Source organism: Etheostoma spectabile, chromosome 12, assembly GCF_008692095.1.
Source record: "Etheostoma spectabile isolate EspeVRDwgs_2016 chromosome 12, UIUC_Espe_1.0, whole genome shotgun sequence".
NCBI lineage: Eukaryota > Metazoa > Chordata > Actinopteri > Perciformes > Percidae > Etheostoma > Etheostoma spectabile.
Genome location: NC_045744.1, coordinates 33254619 through 33280577, shown reverse-complemented (window position 1 = coordinate 33280577; position 25959 = coordinate 33254619). Strand labels below are relative to the sequence as shown.

The 25959-nt window shown below is 40.6% G+C and overlaps 1 protein-coding gene and 1 long non-coding RNA gene across 2 annotated transcripts in view; one reads left to right on the top strand and one right to left on the bottom strand.

Moving 5' to 3' along the window:
• The first annotated feature begins 2236 nt into the window (after window positions 1-2236).
• The window catches only part of LOC116699439 (palmitoyltransferase ZDHHC3), a 50129-nt gene continuing 26406 nt past the window's right edge, over window positions 2237-25959 (top strand). Inside the window, exons 1-3 of the mRNA XM_032532001.1 lie at window positions 2237-2358; window positions 6802-6883; window positions 20953-21083. Coding sequence (XP_032387892.1) covers window positions 2287-2358; window positions 6802-6883; window positions 20953-21083 — 285 coding nt within the window. The 5' untranslated portion in view covers window positions 2237-2286. The remainder of the gene's footprint in view (window positions 2359-6801; window positions 6884-20952; window positions 21084-25959) is intronic.
• LOC116699443 (uncharacterized) lies at window positions 9458-16662 on the bottom strand. The gene is made up of 3 exons (XR_004334427.1): window positions 16651-16662; window positions 16302-16304; window positions 9458-9573 (listed from the first exon to the last, which is right to left on the bottom strand). It is a non-coding gene; the product is annotated as an uncharacterized LOC116699443 (long non-coding RNA).

Here is a 25959-nt window from a genome sequence, read left to right as displayed (position 1 = left end):
AGCTTAGAGCAGTCCCTTTAATGCCAATTAAATGTTCCAATCTCTGTAATAAGATATAATGGTCAATGGTATCAAATGCAGCGCTAAGATCTAATAACACAAGTACAGAGATAAGTCCTTTGTCTGAAGCAATTAGGAGGTCATTAGTAATTTTCACAAGTGCTGTCTCTGTGCTATGATGAACTCTAAATCCTGACTGAAAATCCTCAAATAAGCTGTTGCTATGCAGAAAGTCGCACAGCTGTTTGGCGACTGCTTTCTCAAGAATCTTAGAGAGAAATGGAAGGTTGGATATAGGTCTATAGTTGGCTAAAACATCTGGATCAAGGTTTGGCTTTTTCAGAAGAGGTTTAATTACAGCTACTTTAAAGTTCTGTGGTACATAGCCTGTTAATAAAGACAAATTGGTTATATTCAGTAGTGAAGTGTTGACTAATGGTAAAACTTCTTTAAGTAGCCTAGTCGGGATGGGATCTAAGAGGCAGGTTGATGGCTTAGATGAAGAAATAATTGAATTAAATTGATAAAGATCAAGTGAAGCAAAGCAGTCAAAACATATATCTGGTTTTACAGCTGTTTCTAAGGTTCTTGAGTTTAGAGATAAGCCAGTTAAAGGCAGGTCTTGGTGAATTTTGCTTCTAATAGTTATAATTTTATCATTGAAGAACCTCATAAAGTCGTTACTACTAAGAGCTATGGGAATACTTGGCTCAGTAGAGGTGTGACCTTCTGTTAGCCTGGCTACAGTACTGAAAAGAAACCTGGGGTTGTTCCTATTTTCCTCTATCAATGACGAGTAGTACGCTGCTCTGGCATTACGGAGGGCCTTCCTTTACGTTTTAAGACTATCTTGCCAGGTTAAACGAGAATTTTCCAGTTTGGTGGAGCGCCAGATCTTCTCAAGTTTCCGCGATATTTGCTTTAATTTGCGAGTTTCAGTGTTATACCATGGAGCTAACCTTTCAATATGTTACCTGTGAGTACTGTTACAATCAGAAGAAGCTAGAAGCCCCCTTAAAGTCCCATTGCTGAAAAAAGACATTTACTGAATAGGTTTAAATTTACCAAAGGACACATTGACTGGTCAAAGGAAAAATGGCACAACATTCTGTGGACTGATGAGAGCAAAATTGTTCTTTTTCGGTCTAGAGGCTGCAGACAGTTTGTCCGGTGACCCCCATGCACTGAAGCCACAGTACACTGTAAAGACAGTAAAGCATGGTGGTGCAAATATCATGTTATGGGGATGTTTCTCATACTGTGGTGTTGGGCCTATTTATCACATACCAGGGATCATGGATCAGTTTCAATACATCAAAATACTCAAAGAGGTCATGTTGCCTCAGGCTGAAGAGGAAATGCCTTTTAAATGGGTCTTTCGCAAGACAATGACCCAAAACACACCAGTAAGTGAGCAAAGACTTGGTTCCAGACAAGAATGATGTTATGGAGTGGCCAGCCCAGTCCACGGACCTTAATCCCATAGAACATTTGCTATTTTTTTGAACAGCCTAATATAACTTTTTCTTCACTTTCTGTAAAGGCATAACACAAACGTGATCAATTTTGGTCATGCTCTGATTTGGAATTGAATGTGCAGTGCCAATGCCAATGCATTGATATTATGGAATTAAAAGCTATTCTAAGGATTTTAAGCATAATTCACTTGCTTAAACACACTGCTATTATTCTGAACACAACTGTATGTCAAAGTTTCCTAAGTTTTTGATTGTTCCAGCCCACTTTAACCGTGGTTGATTGATTAATGACTCTCAGTTCAGTCATACCCAGCTGGCCCGTTATGACAGCAAATATGCCAGATTGAGTACAGAGACAGACTTAGCCGGTGAGTGTGTGTGCTTTGCCTGCATCAACATAATTTGTGTTTTAAGTTAGTAACCTTACATAATTGAGTTGCAGTAATGTTTTTCAAATAAGTGTAATTATCAAGGGTAAGTCCGCTGCGGACAATATGCTTGACTGTGTGCCACTTGTAGTTTTTCTTTTCTTTCAAACTTTATTGTGCGTTTCTCTTAGTTATTCCTTAGTGTTTACTAATACTGAATGTGTTGCTATCAGGGGGCTGACCTAGTCTATAATAAGTCTTTGTTGAAGATAGTACACAGCCTCCATGTTTAATTCCGTATGTCAACCTGCTGTATGTAACTTCTTTTCTACAGTTATTGTTGTCTTGAAGGGTTGATGCAGTATACATTTTCTTTGTTTTTTCCTTAACACTTAACTTGCTGTCTCTCCCACAGTGTTTGCAAACGCTGCATACGCAAGATGGACCACCACTGCCCCTGGGTCAATAACTGTGTTGGGGAGAACAACCAAAAGTATTTTGTGCTTTTCACAGTAAGTTCACTGCAGGAATGAGTCTGCTATTAAATGGGCTGACCAAACTCTTTTGTTATAATCTGAAGTAGGTTGCCAAAGACCAAGTTTTGCCTTGGACAATAAGACGTTGCCCTTAGATTCTTGCTTATTTGAAATGGAAACAGTTTTTACATTTTTTTTGTATTTGTGTAACACTGTGCAACATTGTACTGCATTAAAACAAAATGAATAGATGTTTTAATACAGTACAAATGCAGATGAGAGGAATTCCTTTGTAAATACTAGGAGTGTGATAAGATACCCAGCTGACGAGACGATACACGTGCTTAGGTTCACAAGAATGAAATTTTAACACAATTTTAAAGATCAATTACGAAATATGACTGGAAAAGTTGTCTTTTATTCAATCAAAGTCACTAAATGAATCATGAGCATTGTGAAAGTTTTTTTCCACAAACTCAAATGACTGTATACCTAACCTCTTCAGACATGATGACTGCAGCATGAGTTTCTAACGTCTAATTAAAGTTGTGTGACTTTCTAGCTTTAGTTTCATAAAATAATAAAAAAATAACAAAAATAAACGTCAAACTTTTTTTAGTCTTTTTTTAAATGCAAACCATAATCAAAGTAGTACTCGCTCAATAATCAAAGTGGATAGACAGATACTGGGAAACGTTGGGCTACTATTGTGCTTTAGTCTAGTAGCCAGCCCATAGAGCCCCATTGTGAACCCAGAAATGTTGAGTACACCAAAGTTTTATTGCATAAATATGAAGTATGGGTCCCCAGTATACAGAAAATGACGGCTGCTAATTTTCCTATGTTGAGCAATTTGCATAATTAGCATTATTAGCATAATTAGCATAATCGTCCAGATTGAAAATAGATTTTGAACTTTACAATGATTTTCTACAATATTAGAGTGGTTTAAGATGTTGAAGATGCTAAATTCAATTCTTGCACTTTCAGACTTCAAAATTGTGATTCTATAACAAAATTGGATACATTTAGACACATTTCTTATTAATTTAGGACAAACCTTTAGGTTATTTTCATGGTTAACACAATCGTACATTTCAGTATCCCTGGAGCTCTTGCTCTTTGATGTGAATGTTGATAACCTAAATTTGTTTACATTTTTTGAGGTCCGGTCATGTTTTCACGCAAATAAGGTGTGGCAGCTAGCTGTTGTAAAGGAAGGGGGCATAGTCTAGTTTACTAGAGTACTTTTTTAGTACTTGAAACATTTAAAAATGTATGGAAAACTTAATCATAAAGGGAGTAGTTTCACCAACTAACACGTCTTCCTTAAAGCAGAACGCCGGCGTTATTAGCTCATAGCCATATCGAACAAGCTAATCACAAACAACCGAAACGTTAAGGACGGATCATTTTTGGTACAACATAACTTAAGGTTTGTGTTCGGCAATAAAGTCTGTCTGTACACGATCCGTCCTGCGCATTTGTAATATGTTTGCGCATGTGCATATGATATCAGGTTTAACGCAAATTAATGACTTTTATGACACTGCACGATCTGTTCCCATAGACATTTAACGAAAGTCTGTTCACCTCCACTGGAAAGCTAACGTTAGTTTAGTTAACCGCTAATTCGGCTAACCGCCAGCTTCATCTCAATGATGAAGGTGTGTCTAAAATGAAAACTATAAGTGTCTTTGGACCATTGCTCGACTCACCTCCTGCATATCCTGATACAGTGCTCCGTACAATTACATACCAAGACACATCACTCAAGCAGCTTGGCATGAGCTACAGTCATATACCATTTGACATGCAGCTTTACAAGATTGCTTGCCAGATAAAATGGGGTGACCCACAGCAATGGACATCAGTGGTCCTCAGACCTGGAATGATGCACTCCCTGATGTCATTCATTGGCTCAATTGGGGAGCTGATGAATTCAACAGGCCTTGAGGATCTGGTAAGAGCATCATTTGGCGGACTGGCATCTATTTTCAATGGAAAGGCTTGGCCTAAGGCCATGCGAGCCTTCCGTATGGTTATGTATGCTCTTCTTCATGAATTCTTACAGAAAGGAGAAAAGAGTCATCAGCAGATAATAGAATTCCTTTGTCGTCTTTGACAAATATTTGCAGGTGTCTGCCAAGGACCATGAGAGACATGGAAGAGCAGGAGAGAGCTCCACAGAGTACCAGCTCTCATTGACTACACCTCTACCTAGTCGAGACAAAGTCTTGAAAAACAAGCACAACAAACAAAGGCTGAGCAAACTCCTGTGTACTTTCAATGTCATGATGGTCAGTAAAGCTGACAGCATTGCCACTCATGATGAGGCAGATATATCACTTATAACTTACATGTTGTCAGACATGGGGCTTCAACTGTTCACATTCTCAGTGATGACACAGATGTCTTTGTGCTTATGGTTTATTGGTGTTGGAAGGCTGGTATCACAACTAACCTACAGATGGAAAAAAGGAATGGCCCTGTTCTCAGCATAAATGCAACTGCAGAGAACCTGGGTGACCAATGTTGTTCCATTCTGGCCATACATGCTCTTTCGGGATGTGATACAACCTAATATCCTGTTGCGAAGGGGTAGGTGTCTGCACTCAAGGCCATGAGAGTCGTACCTAGTAAGCTTCTCCACTGTTTTGGAGAGGCAGAAGCCATAAATTTACAGATCCCAAAAGCAACGAGGGCTTTCTTTCTGGCTCTGTACAATCAGAGGAACTCTGTAACCTTGGTACCCGGTATGAAATTTACCGAAAGTGCAAAAGGCCCCCAGCACTGAAGACACTCTCCTTCAGAGCGCAATACGTGCCTTCATGGAAGACGTGCCCCCCTACAGGTACTGCTATAGAAAGCAGCAGACACCGGCTGTGGATAACACCTTATTTGGATGGGACAAGAAGATGGGCCTAAAGGAAGGAGAGGAACTGATTATGCCCACCCAGGATTCAAGTCCAGTTGCTCCTCCTGCTCTGTTAGATGTTGTCAGCTGTGGTTGCAAAGCCGGGTTGAAACCTTGCACACCAGCTCAGTACAGGTCTGGCCTGTACCAGTTATTGTTCCTGCAAAGGCAAAGATGGTATATGCTGCAACATACTTACACAACACCAAGAACACAAAAAGAGGGATTAAGGGTCTGGAGAAGATGACAGAACAGACGAGGATAGTGAAGATGGTGAGGCTGCCTTTTGTTAATTGATTGTGAGGCATAGCAGTTTGCCTGAAGGTGGTAGCCAGTGTGTGCTTTGTGTAGTGCGGCGGTGAGGCCCTCTTGGTTAGCCTTGCGTCTGGTGGGCTGACCCGGTTTGCCCAGACTCAGTTTTAATTCTTGCATTTGGCGGAGTTTTAACTTGGTCCTTGTTGGATCTTGCGACTTGCGGACCAACATGGGCAGCCAGTAGGGCGTTGCCCTAGCGACTTGTGGGGCCTGTCTTATATGGCATGTATAAAGTGTATATTTGTACATAGTTTTTTGATCACACATGGTGATGGGCTTAGGTGATGTCATCTGATTGGGTGTCTTAAAGAGCTACCCCATTAATGTATTGAACAGTTGCAGGATCCAAGTTATGTCAAATACCTTCATTGCTTTTTCCTCCAGAAATACATAACAATCAGCCAAACAAAGATTCATAATTTATCCAAAAAGCAATGGATATTCAAAAGTATCAGGAGGGGATTCAGCTTCACTGCACCCTAAAAACAATACATCAACATTCACAAGAGCACTCATGATTCTGAAATTTAAGATTGTGTTTACCAAAAAAAAAAAGCTATAATTATGCCTGAAAGTAATCAGAATTTGCCTAAATAATTTACAATCTGTACTAAGATTAGCTCTTTAAAATCTGACAATACCAGAAATGAAATCAGCATCCTATAAAACCTCTAAAACCAATCACATATTGTAGAAATTGGCCATACAGTGCAAAATATGTGGTCAACATATGCAAATTAGCATCCAGCAGTTTATGTATACTGGGGACCCATACTTCACATTTCTGCAATAAAACTTTGGTGTACTCAACATTTCCGGGTTCACCTAGTTGGCTACTAGACTATTCTCTATCCTCTGTGCATCTCTAAGTGTAGCTTTAAAAAAATAATTTAATGTTTCATAAAATGCACAAATAGTCTTTATTTTCCCCAAAAAGTAAATACACTAAGTGTGGCATAGAGGATGAGGGCCAAACTTTACTGAGAAGGGCTGTGATGTAACACGTGCACAACATGACCCATGCTGTGTCTTTTTTCTTATTTTTCAATCAAATTTCTGCTTGAATTCCAGACTTTCTCTTACTGGCGCTGCTTTACAATTGTGTCACCTCCACAAGAAATATCTGCACAATTTAATATTGCAAGATCTCATTGGACAGACCTCGTCACACCTCTAGTAAAATCTCTGTTTGCAGTTAGTGTATGTAATGAACGGTCCTTTATTGTGTCTTTTTTTTTTTAACCTAGATGTACATTGCACTCGTCTCCTTCCACGCTCTCCTCATGGTGGTCTTCCATTTCCTCTACTGCTTTGAAGATGATTGGACAAGTGAGTGTTTTTTTTTATTAAACCTATGTAGCTCTTAATAGGTCCAAGCCCAAGTCTGGAAGAAATGGCGATAGCAAAGCTATGCTGTTTGCAGAGCAGGGCTGTGGAACCCTATTCTTCTTCTCAGAAGTAATTAGTTTTCATTATTAGGGATTCAAGCCCGAGGGGGCTGGGAACCGCGGTAGCAAAGCTACGCAGTTCACGCAGCAGGGCTGCGGAACCCTACGGAGCCCCGGAAGTGACATGGAGGAGAAAAAAAAGAGAATTTGACAAAAAAAACATCAATCAATCAATCAAAATTTATTTATATAGCACTTTACAACTATCTGCAGGTATCCAAAGTACTTAACAAAATAAATAAAATCACAACATACAATGGAAAGAGAGAAAGAAACAAAAGAATGAAATTGTCACACCACTGCTACGTATTAAAAGCAAGACTGAACAGATATGTTTTGAGTTTGGACCTGAAAAGAGTGACATCTGTAACAGTACGTATATCAGGGGGTAACTTGTTCCAGAGTCTTGGGGCAGCAACTGCAAAAGCCTGATCACCCCATCGCTTATACCTGGATCTTGGGACTTCTAAAACCAACTAATTTGAGGACCGCAATGACCAGTTGTGTTCCCGCACAGTTAAAATTTCAGACAAATACTCTGGGGCGAGATCGTTTAAAGCTTTAAAAACAAACAATAAAATCTTAAAATCTATTCTAAAACGCACCGGGAGCCAATGCAGGGTGTAGAGAACTGGTGTGATGTGTGCACGTCTAGATGTATTTGTTAAAAAGTGAGCAGCAGCATTTTGCACAAGTTGAAGACGTGAGATGGATGTCTGGTTCAGACCAACATAGAGGGCATTACAGTAGTCCAACCTTGAACTGATAAAAGCATGAATGGCCTTTTCTAGGTCGTGCCTGTTCAGAAAGGGCTTAACTTTAGCCAGCAGGCAAAGCTGTAAAAAGCTCATTTTAACCACATTACTGATTTGCTTATCAAATTTCATGCTGCAGTCAAAAGTAACCCCCAAGTTTTTGTATAGATGTAGATCTTGTGCAAGATGCTAGAGCTCCCAAACTCAAAACTGAGCCATTCTGCATGCCTGGAGTACTGAAAATAATACACTCTGTTTTACTATCATTCAAATTAAGAAAATTGTTTAAAAGCCACAACTTAATATCAGCGATAATAATAATAATAATAATAATAATACAGCTTAGCAGGGAGTTTAGTGCAACACTGTCATTTGCTTTCATAGGCAAATAGATTTGCAAATCGTCTGCGTAACAATGAAATGACAGGTTGTGCTTCCCTATAATCGCCCCTAAAGGCAGCATATATAAAGAAAACAGAATAGGGCCAAGAATGGATCCCTGTGGTACCCCACAAGAGAGAGGAGCAACTGACGAGGAGAGGTCCCCAATCATAACAGAAAAGCTCCTATTTGAAAGATAGGAGCTGAACCATTTGAGTGCCAAGCTTCTGATGCCTACGCAATTCTCATGGCGCGAGAGGAGGACTGCGTGGTCCACTGTATCAAACGCCGCTGTGAGGTCCAAAAGGACTAAAACAGTAGGATTCCCGGCATCTACGGACAAGGCAATGTCATTATGTACCCTCAACAGTGCAGACTCAGTGCTGTGACGGGATCTAAAACCAGATTGAAATTTTTCAAAAACACAATTCAGTTGTAAAAAGACTTGTAACTGTATAAAAACATTTTTTTCTAAAACCTTTGAAAGAAAAGGCAGATGAGAGACTGGTCTAAAATTGGACAGCACTGTGGGGTCAAGATTAGGCTTCTTAAGTAGGGGCCTGACCACAGCATGTTTAAAGGCAGCTGGGACAGAACCTAAAGTAAGACAGGAATTAAAAAGAGTAAGAAGACTCGCCCCAATGGTATTAAAAACCTCCTTCACCATTTTGGCGAGGACAATGTCTAAGGGACAGTTGGTAGGTTTCATGTGTTGTACAACCTCACTAAGTAACGTCAGAAAAATTGGCTTAAATTCGCCAAACACAGCTGAGTGTATAGGAGAAGCAGGTAAAAACACCTTAAAATTAGCACTGGTGATCTTCCTAATAGAGGCTACTTTGTCAATAAAGTAACCAAGAAATTTCTCACATGTACTGATTGACACATCTGTCGGAGCAGAGGAGCATGGATTTATGACTGAGTTAATAGTGTAAATAACACTGTTGGTTCATGGCAACTGCTAGCTATGACAGAAGAGAGGTGCTGCATCTTTGCCACCTTCACAGCATTCTGGTTTGTGGATAGACTGTTCCTTAATATACCCAGTGACACGTGTAAATTGTCTTTCTTCCATCTTCGTTCAGCTTGTCTGCAGTGTTGCCTAAGGGCTCTTGTGGTGTCATTTAGCCAGGGGTCCGCCTTAGGTTTAACGGCTTTAATCCGATAAGAGGCAATAGATTCTAAGATGTCAGTGCATGTGGAATGGAACAGAGAGAGAATGTTATCTGGGGAAGAGGGAAAGACCAGACCATTCTTTACATAGAACTGAGCCCACAAACACAGATGCAAACTCTCCAGCTGTACAACGTCCGCTAAAAACTCAGAAAATTCACTGATAAAATTCTTGTTGAGTTTTGGTGGGCGATAAACAACTGCACACAACACAGGAGAATCCAGATCAACCACAAACAGCTGAAGTTCAAAACTATTATAACTAAGTGCAGATAATGACCTGCATCTGAACTTGTCTCTGAAGAGAGTGGCCAGCCCACCACCTCGACCTGACATTCTGGGAGAGTTGAGGAAAGAACAGCTGGGGGGGAGGAGCTCCGAGAAGGCGCTGTCATCACCTTGTTTCAGCCAGGTTTCCGTCAACAACAGAAAGTCCAGGTCATTGGACGTAAAAAAGTCATTCAATATAAAAGTCTTATTTGTGAGAGATCAAGTATTGATCAGCGCCATGCGAATTGGGCGCCTTTCAGTCTTTTGGGAAGCACAACTGAGCTGGCGGAGATTCCCGTGCACACAGCCTTGCTTGAGGCGCTTCCTGTTCCAGCAGCGGGGAGACGGGCACTCGGAGTCCGGTCCAGTCTGCCGGAGCCACCGGTAACTGCATACCGGAGAATGCCGTAGGTTGCAGCTGATGAACTCCATGGAAGATCGGACACATGGATGGCCCAGATCGCAGATGGAGGATGATGCCAGGTATGCTCTGAGCCTGACACGTACTCCTCCTCTCTTGCCGCGTCTCCTGCGGCGCTTGTTGCGGAGCGGCAGACAGGGCTGACGCCGTAGGTAGGCCGGAATGGACGCCAGGAAGGGCGGTGGCGGCGTACCTGACTGACCGTCATGTACTGGGGACAAGCACTTTTGCGAGATCTCGACTTTGTTTTGCGAGATATTGAGTTTTATATGCAAGCTCTTGCAAATCCAAAAAACAATAAGGCTAACTTAGCACAACATGATACATCACGCAATACATCAATTTTATTTTGATAAGCTTTAGTAATTAATATGTGCCAAAGTGAAATGTTACAATTGACATTGTTGTTGACTGTTGATGTCATCTCCTTTGCCTCCTTAGTTTGTGATATTGAACACGCGCATTTCTACTTATACGTTTTTTTTGCCATATGGTTTTTGCAATGCGCGAAACCAACTTCTACCTGGTACGTAGCATCTCCAAAAGGCCCTGACAAAAAAAGTTCAAAGAATTTTGCTGCGTTATGCACATATGACGACCAAACAAATTTTCCTATGTAGCTACCAAACACATATCATACCATATCTTGGCCGAATTAAATGTTATTAGCAAAAGACTTTAAAGGATTGTTCATGGTCCCACTCCGATGCTCTGTACCAAATTTGGCGAGGATTGGCCATTAGGGGGCGCTATAATCAATATTCATTTGTTTTGGCCGATTAATCAATTTATTTAAGTGGGACATTTGCGATTGCAATACCATAGTAATGCTATTGACACCAAACCTGGGATGCTTGTTCAGCATGCCTCTCTGAAGCTCTTTACCAAATGCAGCAAAGATCGGCCATTAGGGTGTGCAGTAGCCAATGTAGACCAGTTTCTGCCCTTTTACTCAATCAATGTTAATGGGATATTTGCAACGGCAACGTACTGCAGACCTTATGGCTTACACCTCTCAACGTTTGCCTCCCTACCGTTAAACTTAGGGTCTGGCTTTCACGCGCTCCCCTGGTCGTCAGGGGCAACTGGAGCCGGAAGGCTTAGACCCCAGTCATAACTGCTTGCAGTTTTTCCCTTTATTCCTCAAAAGAAAAGCTTTTAATTTAGTAGGCCTACTCAAAACTGGAGTTCTAAACTGACAAACTTCCTTTAAAATGTTTGTGGCATTATATATCATTATATACCATTAAAATAAAACAATGTTTTACTTTATAAAGAAACATTTATTATTATCAACATTGATTTATGTGTCTATATCCACTATATCCACTATCTCCTTGTATAGGCTTTAGAAACACATGCATTTTTTTGTCATGATCATGGCAGACAACCCAAAAGAGAATCCTTCATACATTATAATAAACAATAAGTAAAAATACAGCACAGTGAGAATAATATATTGGGTCCTCTCCACAACTAACTAATAGATGACATTGTGAAAACTCAACATTCCTGCTGGACTCTAGGGTTGCTTCCTCTTCATGATGTACTGTAAAGGATCTGGGCTGCATAGCAAGCTGTGAACCCTTTACAAGTTGATTTTGATCAGCACATAAGCAGACACCATGCAAGCCATATTTTCATTATTGTGTCTTGTGTTAAAGTGCACTTACTAAATGTGAATCTAAAGGCCTTAACACTCCATAAACCTGTTTGTTTGCCATCCTGGTGTCAGACTGTCCTACAAAGGGTAGACAGTCGACTCACGAGACGATACACGAGATTGGGTTCAACTAATTTAAATTACTAATTACTATTATTTAAAGAAAACTTCAATGAAGAAATATGACTGTAAAAATAGTCTATTCAATCAGAAGTCATAAAATGATAAACGAGTGTGAAATGTGGAGCATCTGTCGTAGGGATGATCCGAGTACTCGGCTGAAACGAGTATCCGGTACGGATAAAGCACTTTTGCCGAGTACAAATATTACACGAGTAATATGAGTCAATATCCGTGCTCGGATTGAATCCTCAGCTGACCGTGCAGCGTTCTGTGATAGTCACAGCGCCCTCCCGCCTACAAACGCGCCCGGCTCAATCACACACACAGAACACGGAGAACTGCGCTCCCTCGGCCTCTCTCTCTCTCTCTCTCTGTCTCTCTCTCTCTCTCTCCCGCTCCGTCAGTCAATCAGGTCCGCGGGTCTGTTCCGTTAACGTTTAGGGTTTCTTCAGCTTCAGGTTTGTTTTTAACTTCGGTTTGTAGTACTTACATAGTAACCAGTAGATTTCTGGTGAACGTGGGGTTTGTAGTCCTTACATAGTAACCAGTAGATTTCTGGTGAACGTGGGTTTCAGACATGCTGCTTGGTTTAAATGCAACTCCCGTTGCGTCTCTGCCATCGGAGATTTTTTTTTAACTGTCAGCTGCCCCCCGCCCCCTCTCTCTCTGTGTCTCTCTCTCTCTGTGTCTCTCTCTCTCTGTGTCTCTCTCTTACACACACACACACACACACACACACCATCACACACACACTCATACCTGGTGTGGAAATAAAAAAAATAAAAAAGAACCAAAAACAAAAAAAATCACACTGATCATGAAAAATTAAAAGTTAAAAAAAGAAGTTATATTGAGTATGAAAACTCTTGTTCATTACATTTTACTTCATAATTGCAACTGCATGTGTTGTATTTATTGTTGCAAAACGTTCTGTATATAGTTTGTTTGTTACCATGACAACACCATTGATCTGAAGCTCGATGCTGTCATGTAAATAGTTTTCTAATCAGCAATAAATATAACAATTTCTGATCAACTCATATCAATTGCATGCTTAAAATAACGTACCGGTTAAAGCCCCGCCCATTTCAAGACAACCCGAGCCACTTCCGGGTTAAATCTACCCACTTCCGGGTTAGGCCCCGCCCAGTCCGAGTATGGACACGGATACAGATAATTCATGTGGTAAACAGATACAGATAATGCTGTACTCGCTCATCCCTAATCTGTCGTGTATGTTGGAAACCTCTTTGTGCCATTTATTTCATATTGATTGGCATGTGTTTTACTTTTTTTTGTGCCCTGTGTGTTTTTATTCATAAATTGCATGTGTGTTTTTAATCATTGACTATTCTGGGTCTATTGTTTATTGTGGGGCTAAATACTTACACACAACTAGTCATTGACAGACCCCGCCCCCTTCCTCTGACATTGGCAGCGCTGCCCAGATTAATGGACTGATTCAGGACAGGTGTGGGTGGAACGTGCCTGGACTAATGATTGATTGAGGGCAGTTGTGGGAGGAACGAGAAGAGTGTAAAAGAGACAGTCGAGAAGCAAAAGAAAGCAAAGCACTGCCTTAACCAGGGGAGAACAGAAGGAAGGAAGGCACGCAGGAAGCCAGAGGACACACGATCGCCGTGGTTGGTCACAGCAAGTACAGCCAGACAAGTGGTGGGTGCAGATCGGAGTCCAACGCATTAAGGGAGTGCGAAGCAGCAGAGGAATGCAGATATTCAAATACGACCATGGCGACAGCTGCAACCATGATTTTGGTGCCTCCCTAATCCAAGGAGACATGCTTAACATGTCCACGTTTGAGACTAATTATCCGCCATTACATATTCCATATGGTTACCGTTCCATATATAACCAAGGTTACCGTGTAACAAAGCATTTCATTGCAGCAGTATCCATTCATAGCATTTGAAGACGAGGAGAACATTTCTCATTGTTTACTTTCATTAACAGTAAAGTTAGACTTTGAGGTCCGCTTCCCGTCTCATTTAAAAAAAGACAGAGAAAGGGAGCCATCTGAGTAAGTCAGTGCCACACTAAACTGCAGGCTGTAGCTGTGTGGGTGGGTCTCGGGCGAGAGGAAGGGAGGGAAAAGAGTGGCGGTACCCTCTAACGTTATTTTGTCTTTTCAATTTTTGAGATTATTTTATGGGCATTTTTAGGCCTTTATTTGTTTGGACAGCTGAAGACATTAAAGGGGAGAGAGAGAGGGGGGAATGAGCAAAGAGCCGGAGTTTTAACCTGATTGACTTGCAATTTGGTCGATAAAAAGGTAAAAAGACTTTGCCAAAGCTGAATTGCAAAGCTTTTGCGCTTTTGTCCGGTGTGAGCTTGGCTAGGTGTCCAATTCTACTGTCGCAAAACAGGTAGTTGTTTGTAACTCAAGGGTTCCTAATCTGTTCCGTTGTGTGATGAAATCTTCATCTGAATACGTAGTGTTACACCCTGCCTACACTAAAATGTTATTAAATGAATTACATCCCAATCATTAACTAAACCATGTAGAAAGACTAATAAAGCGTCCAGCGTATGATTTTAATAGTGTGTCAGTCAGTCGTAAGGGTCTACATAATCTGTGCAGCCAGCATTACAGTGTAGCCTATATTTGTAAATGGTTGCAATACCTGTTGTTATCTGTTTTGTTATAACCAGTCCCTCCAGGATTTCGCTGCCTTTTTGAGATTGTTGTGGCCCAAAATGCCGATTTTGCTGGAGCTTTTGTAAAAAAATTGCTATAAAATTTGCCATGTCTTTTGTATGTTTGTGGACTAACGAGAGGAACCGCATGACCATTACCACCTTAACCCCTGTGTGGTGTTCGGGACTGTGGGACCCGTTTTCATTGTTTGCTAAATAAAAAGTATGCTATTTACTATTTCTTCCAACTCACTGCAATGAAACTTAACTGTGTTCTCCCTCTACTGGGCCTGCTTTGTGGGCCTGCTGTGTGGTGTGTGTGTGTGTGTGTGTGGTGTGTGTGTGTGGTGTGTGTGTGTGTGTGTGTGTGTGGTGTGTGTGTGTGTGTGTGTGTGTGTGTGTGTGTGTGTGTGTGTGTGTGTGTGTCTGTGTGTGTCTGTGTGTGTCTGTGTGTCTGTGTCTGTGCTGCGTATATGTGTCTGTGTGTCTTTGCATCTGTACAGTATGTGTGCATGTCTGAGTCTGTTAGTTACGTTTACAGTCAGTGCATCCAATCGCACTATCAGGCATGTCTTTTTCACTTCAAATCACCAACTTTTGTAAAGTAAAACTGGCGACGTCCTGGAAAAATGATTATCTTACTAGGTTTTGTTGCTAGGAGACTGATGTTCTTGCCCACCAGCTAGTAGTTGTGACGTCACATGCAAAGTATGAATTCAGGGGCTGCATCCTTCGGAGGTCGGAACCTTCGAAGTTTATCCTTCAAGTCCCCCGAAGGCCGAACCAGCGGTTTCCAAAATGAGACTGTCTAGTCTTCGGAGCATTTCTTGTTTACGTCAATGGACGGTTCCGGCTTTTTCTTTGCGTCGAAGTGCTGCTCGTTTCGCCTAGCAACCTTGACAGCTGCAGCTGATTACCGGGGCCAAACAGCGAGGAGACCAAAGAGAGGTAAAATAAGATAGGCGAAAGTAGTTAGATTAAACAGTAATGTTAATATATTAACGTTAAAGCAGTTTCATGCTTCTTCCTTACAAAATAATTATATTTATTTAAAAGGAGAAGGCACAGAGACATGGATAGGGTGCCACTATCGAGACCCTGGTGTATTGTTCTTGCTGGCAAATGGGACATCGTACAGTGTGGTCTCCAGAGTGATTGGGATGCTTCGATCCACCGCATCGTTGTCAGTCACTGAGGAGGTGCTGGCCATTCGCCATCAGATCATCTACCTCCCAAAGACCCCCAGAAGACCTGGAGGCAATGTCTCATGGGTTTGCAGGGTTGGCGAGACACCGAGCCTTCAGGAAAGCAGCTGGGGCAATCTACGGCTGCCATGTCCGCATCAAGCCACCAGGTGGCCCTGTGTGTGATACCGGTGGTCACTCTACCATCCTCTAGGGCACTTCCTCCTTGCCGACTGTAGGTTACCCATGCCTCCAAAATCCACTCCTCCTCATCACTCCCAACAGGATGCCTGAACAAGGTGTGGGAGCCCAGCGCTTCAGCATCCCTCCCTCCTGGGCATGCTCTATTATAGAGCGTGCTTTTGGGTTGATGAAGACCAGGTTTCCGGGCCATACTGCAAGCGCTGAAGGTGTACTACTCCTTTGTACCTTACGTAAGTACTTACTTACAAGTGTTTTGTTATATATGTATATATGAGGTATACATTTTCCAAATTATGTTTTATGAATGCATTTTTTAACCATTTTAGATCATAATATCGTGTGTCATCCTCCAAAACATTTGCCTTGGGGCTGGTGACATTATGGTCCTGGAGGATGAACCTAAGAAGGATGTGGCAGAGGATGAGGGGGAGATTGATCTGGAGGCAGTAAGTGGTGCTCCCTGATGTAACCAGCTGACTGCAGAGGTGTTATTTTTAACAGGCAAGCGTTATAATAAAGAATTATAAAGCTATTATTCCTATTTAAAAATTTTTTTTTGCAGAACTTCAGTTCAACTTTATTTATCTCGAGACACTTTACAGATAGAGTAGGTCTAGACCACACTCTATATTATTTACAAAATTAAATTACAAAGCCCCAACAAATCTACTAATTCCCCCAAGAATAAGTAATTAATATGTGTGAGAGTGGCGAGGAAAAACTCCTTTAGGAAGAAACCTGAGACAGACCTAGGCTCTTGTTAGACGGAGTCTGACGGTGCCGGTTGGGGGTATGGTGCACAGTGGCAATAATAGGCACAATAAAGGTAATGGAACAATGACTACAAATGGTAATAGTAGTTACGAGTAGTTACGAGGTTTAGTGTGGCATAGCAGAGAATAGGTGGACGTAGCGGGATGCAGCAGGGTATAGCAGTGCAGCAGGACCACGACAACTGCTGCCACCAGATCTTGTTGTAAACTCGCCAGAACTAGGTTAGTAACAAGCATTTCTGGGACATGATGCACACAAATGGAAAGGGAGAGGCGAGAGCAGCTCTTATCAAAGAGGAGAAGAGTTTTCAGGTTATTAAATGTAGTGACGGTTTCTGCTTCCCAACCCAGATTGGGAGCTGGTTCCACAGTTGATAGCTGAAGGCTCCCAACCTACTTTTATGGACTCTAGGAAGTGGCTCTGAATTCTGAGAGCATAGTGCTCTGGTGGGACAATAAGGCACTAAGAGCTCTTCTAGATATGTTGGTGCTAGACCGTTTAGAGCTTTGCAAGTCAGAAGAAGGATTTTAAATTCAATCCTGGAATTTTACAGGAAGCCAATGCAGAGAAGCTAATACAGGAGAAGTATGATCGCTTTTCTTAGTTCTTGTCACGTGCTGCAGCATTCCGGATCACCTGGATAGTCTTAAGGGACTTATTTGAGCAACCTGACAGTAAGGACTTACAGTGGTCCAGCCTAGAAGTAACAAATGCATGGACTAGTTTTTCAGCATCGTTTTGAGACAGGACGTTCCTAATTTTGGCAATGTGACGAAGATGAAAAAATGCAGTTCTTGAGGTTTGGGCGTTAAAGGATATATCCTGATCAAAAATATCTCCTAGATTTCTGACAGTAGTGCTGGAGGACAGGGCTTATCTGGATAGCTCTATCTTTAGATAATGAAGTTTGGAGGTGTATAGGGCCCAGCACAATAACTTTGCACAGTTTTGTGCAGTGTTCCCAATGCATTGATATTATGGAATTAAAAGCTATTCTAAGGATTTTAAGCATTATTCACTTTGGTAAACCACTGCTATTATTCTGAACACAACTGTACTTTTAAGTTTTTGTGAGATTTGTTTTAATTTGCGGGTTTGTGAGTTATACCAAGGTGCTAGTCCTTTCCTTCATCATCTTCTTTTGAGAGGAGCAATAGAGTCTAAAGTCTCCATAGGCAGGTCGTAGCACTGTTTACAAATTTATCAATTTGGGAGGGACTAAAGTTAACATAAAGGCCCTCTGTTATTAAAGCATGACATTGAGTTGCTGAGTTAAATGTTGTAGGAATATCTTCTTTAAATGTAGCAATAGCGCTGTCAGATAGGCATCTAGTGTAGAAGCTTTTTGTCTAATTTAGTGTAGTCTGGTAGTAGGAATTTGAAAGTTATAAAAAAAAAAAAGTCTGATAATACCAGATTCTGCAGAAATATTATTAAATCCTCAATTTCAATGCCAGGTGTCAGCACAAGGTCAAGGATGTGCTTAAAACAATGTGTGGCCTTATGCACACTTTGACTGAAACCAGTTGAATCTAATAATGAGTTGAAAGTAGTACTAAGGCTATCTTTTTCAACATCCACATGGATATCAAAAACACCTATGATAAGTACTTTGTCTGATTTTAAGGACTATGCATGCTAAATACTGAGAATTCAGATAAAAATTCGAAATACGGTCTTGGAGCTCAGTAAATAACAATGAATATAACTGGTTGTAATGTTTTCCGTGTCGGATGTTGAAGATATGTAACAATGCTGCCTATTAAAAATATTTCATGGTAAGAGATATCAAGTGTGAAATAAAGCTGTGAAGTAATATTTTCTGTCTTTTAGTAATTTATTACACATCATAGTGACATGGCAGCCAATTGACTCTGTGGACGATCCGGTGGAGAGATGAATCCCAAAAAACCTCTGGAGACCACCTATACCCTGTATGATGTCCCACTCCTGGACAAAGACACTTGGGTCTTTAATGTGTCACCCTGTCCAGGCCCAGCACCACCACCAGGGACTCCTGCTCAGCTATGTATATAGGAATTAAAATCACTAAAGGTCCAAGCCCGAGGCTGTAGGAACTGGGTTGCAAAGCTACGCGGTTCACACAGTATGGCTGTGGAACCCATGTACGGTGGCACCCTCCCACTGTACATGGTGGAAGGGTGTCATTTTCAGGACTGGTCCTTAACCCTGCATTGACCTACGGTTCAGCAATGTATCCACTTTCACCACTAAGTGGCACTATAGCAGAAAAAAACATGTTTGGTTTTTTAACTCCCAGACCATACACACATTCAAAAACCATATATCATCGTGTTCCATGGATCAAACTGAGTATCCTGATATAGGCCACGCCCATTTATGCCTGTGCGACCGATCTGCACAAAACTTGGCACGTAGCATCTCCAGACTGACCTGACAAAAATTTATCAAAAGAATTATTTGTATAAAAATTGCGCATATTACGCACAATCAAACTTGTGTAGCTAACTTTGAAAATACCAATTTAACCAAATAAAATGTTCCGTATTTATATAGCGCTTTTCTAGTCTTAACTACTCAAAACGCTTTTACATCATACAGGAAACATTAACACTTACACTGTGGCAGAGACTGCCGTACAAGGTGCCACCTGCTCATCAGATAAACACTCACACATTTTCACACGCATCGGGGACAACTTGGGGTTCAGTGTCTTGCCCAAGGACACTTCGACATGGGACTGCAGGGCCAGGGATTGAACCACAAACCTTCCGATTAGTAGGCAACCGCTCTACCACTGAGCCACAGCCGCCCATGCTATCAATGCAACTTTAGATTTGTGTTTGCCATGACTATCTGGAGGTCCCCCACACAGATTTTTTAATTGGCCACTAGGGGGCGCTACAAGTACAAAAAGTACTATACTATACTCTGTAATTCCCACAAAAGCAAGCATTTAGTGCGACAGTGGCGAGGAAATACTTCCTTTTAGGAAGAAACCTCAGACAGACCCAGGCTCTTGATAGGCGGTGTCTGATGGGGCCGGTTGGGAGTGTAATGCATAGTTGCAGTCAAAATAAAAGATAATGGAACGGTGACTAGAAATAGTAGTAATGAATGTCTTTATTATAAAGTTGCCGGTGTTGATCCTGATGGGGGACTTCAGATCCCAGAGTTCTTGGGGGCAGGGGGGAGGGAGAGAGGGAGGGTGTTGAGCTTCCTGACAGCCATAATGTGAACTGTCCCTGTGTATTAAAGGAACCAATAAACAAATTAACATTCATATGCTTTTGTCTCAATTAACGTTACCACTTTATGTAACGTTGCAACTGTTTATTTATCTGCTATACAGATACTCTAAAATATGTATTTATGTAACAGTAAGGAAAAGCAAATAACGCTTAGCGATATGTTACCATTACAATACTAATACTTATAAACTGGAATATTAATTCTAATTCAAATACAAGCCAGTTCAATTTTTATAACAATGGCTATATTTGACATCTACACAGTTAATGTTTTGCCTGAAATATTATCAGAAGTTAATTTAATGATGAAATATTACAAAAATTGTGGGTGAAAAAAGAACTTTGTCAGCTGCCTTTCTGCTGAATGCCAAAATGAATGCTGGGAATCCTGGCTACAACATCCTCAGAATTCTGTAAAAGAAGGCCACATTTGTGGGCTGCTTTTGAATGAGCCTTCGAAAAAAAAAAAATGAAATGGGACAGCCTTTGTCACGCTGGTATGACGCCATCAGACACAGCTACAGTTATTCTACCACCTACTGGCAACAAGAAGTAAGCCTGCCGAAAATCATCAATTTAAACGATGTGGTTTTTGATATACAGCAACGTGACACAAAAAGTGTGTTGTGCTGATGTTTGATGTTTCGCCATGTTTGTGAAATTACATTGAGCCGAGAAATGTGATTTTAAAACCTGTGATGTCACCATAATGTAAAGTCTATGGGACGAATGTGAACTCGCAGGCAGGGCCAGCAAGATAAACACTACTGCGCATGGTCAGTGGCCACATCTAACGGAAGTAAACTTGGAGCTTGGCAACTTTTTGGGGGGATGCGCCACTGAGCAACTCCCACGAATAAACGGGGCACCGCCGTTAACGTTGCATACAGGTCTTATAATTCATGCCTACTACCAACTACCCTTCCCTCTTAACTGATTAACACCCTCAAAAGTTGACAAGTGGACACACCTGTTGAGATAACTGTTTCACTGCTTAACATCCTAATTGTAATGTTGCAGATGGGTTAACAGTAAAGTGCAATTGGTTGTTTTTATTGTAGTGTACAATTTTTGGCACTTCATTTCTCTTCCTCCATGTCTTTTCATCTCCCAGAGTGCAGTTCCTTCTCTCCTCCAGCAACAGTCATCCTCCTCATACTCCTGTGCTTTGAGGGTCTCCTCTTCCTCATCTTTACCTCTGTGATGTTTGGCACCCAAGTCCACTCCATCTGTACAGATGAAACCGTAAGTGATCCATTTAGTGACCCACAATCCTTGTTCCTCCTAACTATCTCCTTCTGCTTTTCTCTGTGCTGCCACCCTTTGCATTTAACATTGTTTTTTTTCAACTGTAAATGGCTAAGCCTGCATGTAGAATAAGGTGCAGCAAATTCCCTGCAAGTGATAACTTTGACTTAAACACTAACTTTTTGGCATGTACTTACTTTTCAGGCAAACAACTTCAGTATTATAACATATTAAATTCGTGGTGTCTGTGACCACAAATCTGTCTGATATCAAGGATTGCTCAAAACAGCCACTGATCATTGTAAGCTTCTTATTTTCTGCACTAGGACAGGCGTAGCAACAGTAACTACCCTTGTTATACCCCTACTGGTTTCCACACCGACTGGTTGTGGCCTGCCTCTGTCACCACCATCTACTGTCTTTTATTTTTTTGTAGGTGGCTGGGATGTGGTTCTTACTTAAACAAACATTTTTGCGGCAATAGATTTGGTAAACGATTTGAAAATTGCCAGGAATATGTTTGTGATTGTGAGACGAATCTGGTGACAGTGGCAGGCCACAACGGGAGCTGTTAGGTGAACACAACATAGGGAAACCAGTTGGTGTGGAAACCAGTAGGGGTATAACACCCCTTTTATACGAAGACTGAGGTGCAAACTCTAGTTAACACATTTAATGTGCGTAGGAGTTGGGATTAGGGGTGGGCAAAAAACATTTTGCAAATTTTTTTCAGGCTGAATCAAAAAAAAGTTTAGTTTTTAAGGTTTTTAATAAGCTAGTTTCTGATTTGTACAAAAAAAACTAAAATGTTATCTGAACACCACTCTAGTCCATTCTCAAATGTAACACTTAAAGTTTCTTCAAAAACTTATTAGTTACTTTTCAGAATATTTAGTGTTACTTTTCAAATAGTCAGGATTGACTAATGTAAGGCATGGCAGAAGTTCTGCCAGATATCCCTCAATGTCCGCTATAATTGTGTTTACATTCTAAACTCTGGTCAATTCGATGAACAGCAAGTTTTGAAGAAGATTTGGATCACGCAACAAGGCAGGCCTGCTTGGTTCTTTCGGGAAATAATTAAAAAAATAAATAAATAAAAACAATTTACAAAGAATATGTTTACGGCATTTACTCTCTAACTGGGACATTTTGGGACCTATTGGCCGGGAGGGATTTAGGCAAAATACACATGTCGATTTACTGGTAAAATCAAATTACGTTTTGTATCCAGGTAATTTATTTAGCTCACGTTACTGTGTTGTGTGAACATTTAACTTTGTTATAAGAATTGTATGTGGCGTTTTCTTTTGCTGGTGCCAATGTTCTACCAAACCAAGTTCTTTTCTGCGACCATAAAGATCCACCGTATTTAGGACCAGAGATTAGCGCTGACCAGCACTGTTTTTCAGCTATCCAGGACTGTGTTAGTGGATTGGCTAAATCTTGCTCCACAGCGCTGTGGAGACATGATTGTCAATGCAAGACTACATTTCGAAATCCACATGTAGACAGGGTTTCCGCGGGATATTAAAAAGTCTAAAAAAATTAAATTTTAATATCACATTTTTTAGGCCTTAAAAAGTCTTTAATTCGCTGAAGTATTGTGTTCTAGGTTTTAAATACTGTAATTTTAAACATTATTTTCCTATGTAAAGCTACTTCTAACGCTCATTTAAATGTTCCCAAAGCACTTTACAATGTTTTTTTTTTTTATTCTGTGGTGTTGTAATTCTTTCTGTTGCTAGTCCAAATATAATTCATTATATTACGACTACAAATGAGACATACATACAACTTTAGGGTTGGGTGATGTGGCCCAAAAAATAACAGATTTTTTTCACAAAAAAATTCTTGAATTCTCGACCTCCAGCACAGCTCGGTTATATCAGTAGCGTTTATTAGATATGTTGAGCCGCAACAGAGCTCCTCAACGCCGGCTCCGGGGCTCCGCATGGTGTTCCGTCAGGTCAGCGGTAAATGGTGGTTTAGTTATCCCAGAATAAGAGACTGTGGGCCGGATACAGAGCATCGCGAGCTGCCGGTCAATTCGGAGGAGATCACTGTTAAGTAATGAAACTACTAGTTAAGAAAAGAAGTAATGTTAGTCCTTGTTGCTGACATGTTGTTGTTTATCTTTATGGCACGTGTGGGGGGAGGGCTAAGCCCAGTCAGCGTAGTTCCGAGCCCAGAGGGGAGCGTTAGCGAATGATGAGGAGAAAAACAATTTTCAACAACGTTAACTACACATTTGAGTTAATTGATAAAATCAATATTCGCCTTGCCCTATACAACTTATATTGTAGCCAATCTAGACACCAGTCCTATAATGCCAATGAGGAAATCAGGGAATTGTTTTAGACAATGCTTCTGGACTCTGACTTTGTTTTTGATGTCATGGTAGAGGTCTTGAATTTCATTCATAATGGTATTAAACTATATTAAGTTTAACTTGGTAAAACCAGTAGAAACCTTGGTACAGCACTCATTCACCGTTAGTCCTATTTCCTTTTTTAGGAGTGACAGGGCCCCTAGCTTATAGTAGGGCTTATAGTAGCCTACTAGGGTTAGACAGTAGGGCTCGAATGTTTGGGCACCCCATGTAAAAATTTGTATTAATGTGCGTAAAGAAGCCAAGAAAAGATGTAAAAATCTCCAAAAGGCATTGAATGACAGATTAGACATTTGTATAATATGTCACAAAAAGTTAGATTTTATTTCCATCATTTACACTTTCAAAATAACAGAAGAAAAAAAAATAGCGCCTGCAAATATTTGGGCACCCTGCAGAGTTAATACCTTGTACAGCCCCCTTTGGCAAGTATCACAGCTTGGAAATGCTTCTTGTAGCCAGCCAAGAGTCTTTAATTCTTGTTTGAGGTATCTTTGCCCATTCTTCCTTCCAAAAGTCTTCCAGTTCTTTGAGATTTCTGGGCTGTTTGTCACGCACTGCTCTTTTGAGGTCTATCCATAGATTTTCAATTATGTTGAGGTCAGGAGATTGTGAAGGCCATGGCAAAACCTTCAGTTTACACCTCTTGATGTAATCCACCGTGAATTTTGAGGTGTGTTTAGGATCATTATCCATTTGTAGAAGCCAGCCTCTCTTTAACGTCAGCTTTTTCACAGATGGCATCAAGTTAGCGTCCAAAATTTGCTGGAATTTTATTGAATCCATTTTTCCTTCTAATCGTGAAATGTTCCCTGTGCCACTGGCTGCAATACAACTCCAAAGCATGATTGATTCACCCCTATGCTTAACAGTTGGACAAAGGTTATTTTCATTAAATTCTGTACCAAACGTACCTTTGGTCCCTCCGGCCAAACAGTTCTATTTTACGGGAGATTGTTGCTACTTGTAGCACACAGCCAGTTATTGACAGAAATCCCTGCAGCTCCTTTAATGTTGCTGTTGGCCTCTTGGAAGCCTCCCTGAACAGTTTTCTTCTCGTCTTTTTATCAATTTTGGAGGGACGTCCAGTTCTTGGTAATGTCTCTGTTGTGCCATATTTTCTCCACTTGTTGATTACTGTCTTTACTGTGTTCCATGGTATATTTAATGCTTTGGAAATTCTTTTGTACCCTTATCCTGACTGATATCTTTCAACAATGAGATCCTTCTGATGGTTTGGAAGCTCTCTGCGGACCATGGCTTTTGCTCTGAGATGCAACTAAGAAAATGTCAGGAAAACAGCTGAACTTATTTGTGATTAATCAGAGTCACTTTAAATGATGACAGGTGTGTAATGACTTCTATTTAACATGAGTTTGAATGTGATTGGTTAATTATGTGCACACTTATGCAACCAGGTTATTGTAAGGTTTTTATTTTTCATTTTTCAACCACAAAGATTTCAATTGTTTTTCAATTGAATTGTTCACATTATAGGTCACATAATTAAAAAATGAAAAAAGTTCTGACATGATTTATCTTTGTCTAATTTTTTTACATCACAAAAACCTGGCATTTTAACAGGGGTGTGTACACTTTTTATATCCACTGTATATAAAACAGATGTTTGCTTCCAAAGTTTTATATATGGACAAACGTTTGGGGATAAAGACATGAAGTCTTTTGGGCAGCTATCTTTACAGTATGGTCTACCTAACTCTCATTTATTCCAAGTAGGATCAACTTTTTTAATGTTTGAAAAAAAGTGATCCTTTCATGATATAACTCCACTGATAAAATGTATAGTTAAGATGTATAACAGTGGGGTAAACTAAATGTTTAAATATGATGATAAAATAATACAAGCCGTGGGCAGGTTAGGTCAGGTGGTAGAGCACGCGCACATAGAGGTTTACTCCTCGACGCAGCAGCTGTGGGTTTGACTCCGGCCTGCGGCCCTTTGCTGCATGTCATTTCCACTCTTTCTCCCCTTTCATGTCTTCATCTGTCCTGTGAAAGTAAAGGCCTAAAAATGCCCCCAAAAGAAATCTTTAACAAAAATTCTTTATAAATAAACACAAGCCAACCATCAAGATAAATGACTTAATGTCAATATAAAAAAGAAGAAAAAAAACTGTCATGCACTATATCTTCAGCAGATTGAAAACAAATGTGCAAAAACAAACTGTTGGAAAAAATATACATGTACATGTTATTTTAAGACCCCATAGTTAGTAAATCCAAAGCAAATTTGACTTTAGAATGTTAGAGGATGTGGTGAGCAGATGGCAAACCACAGTCATACATTTTGGTGATGTAAAGGTGTACGTGGCATCTGGGGAAATTCTGTTAAAGAACTTTTAACATTTTTGACATTTCTATAAATAAAAACCAACTAACCTTATTACCAGGACAAGAAATACCAGAAAAGATCAAGAAGAAAGACTCTAACTTGTTCCAAGTGATAAAGGTAGCAAAAGA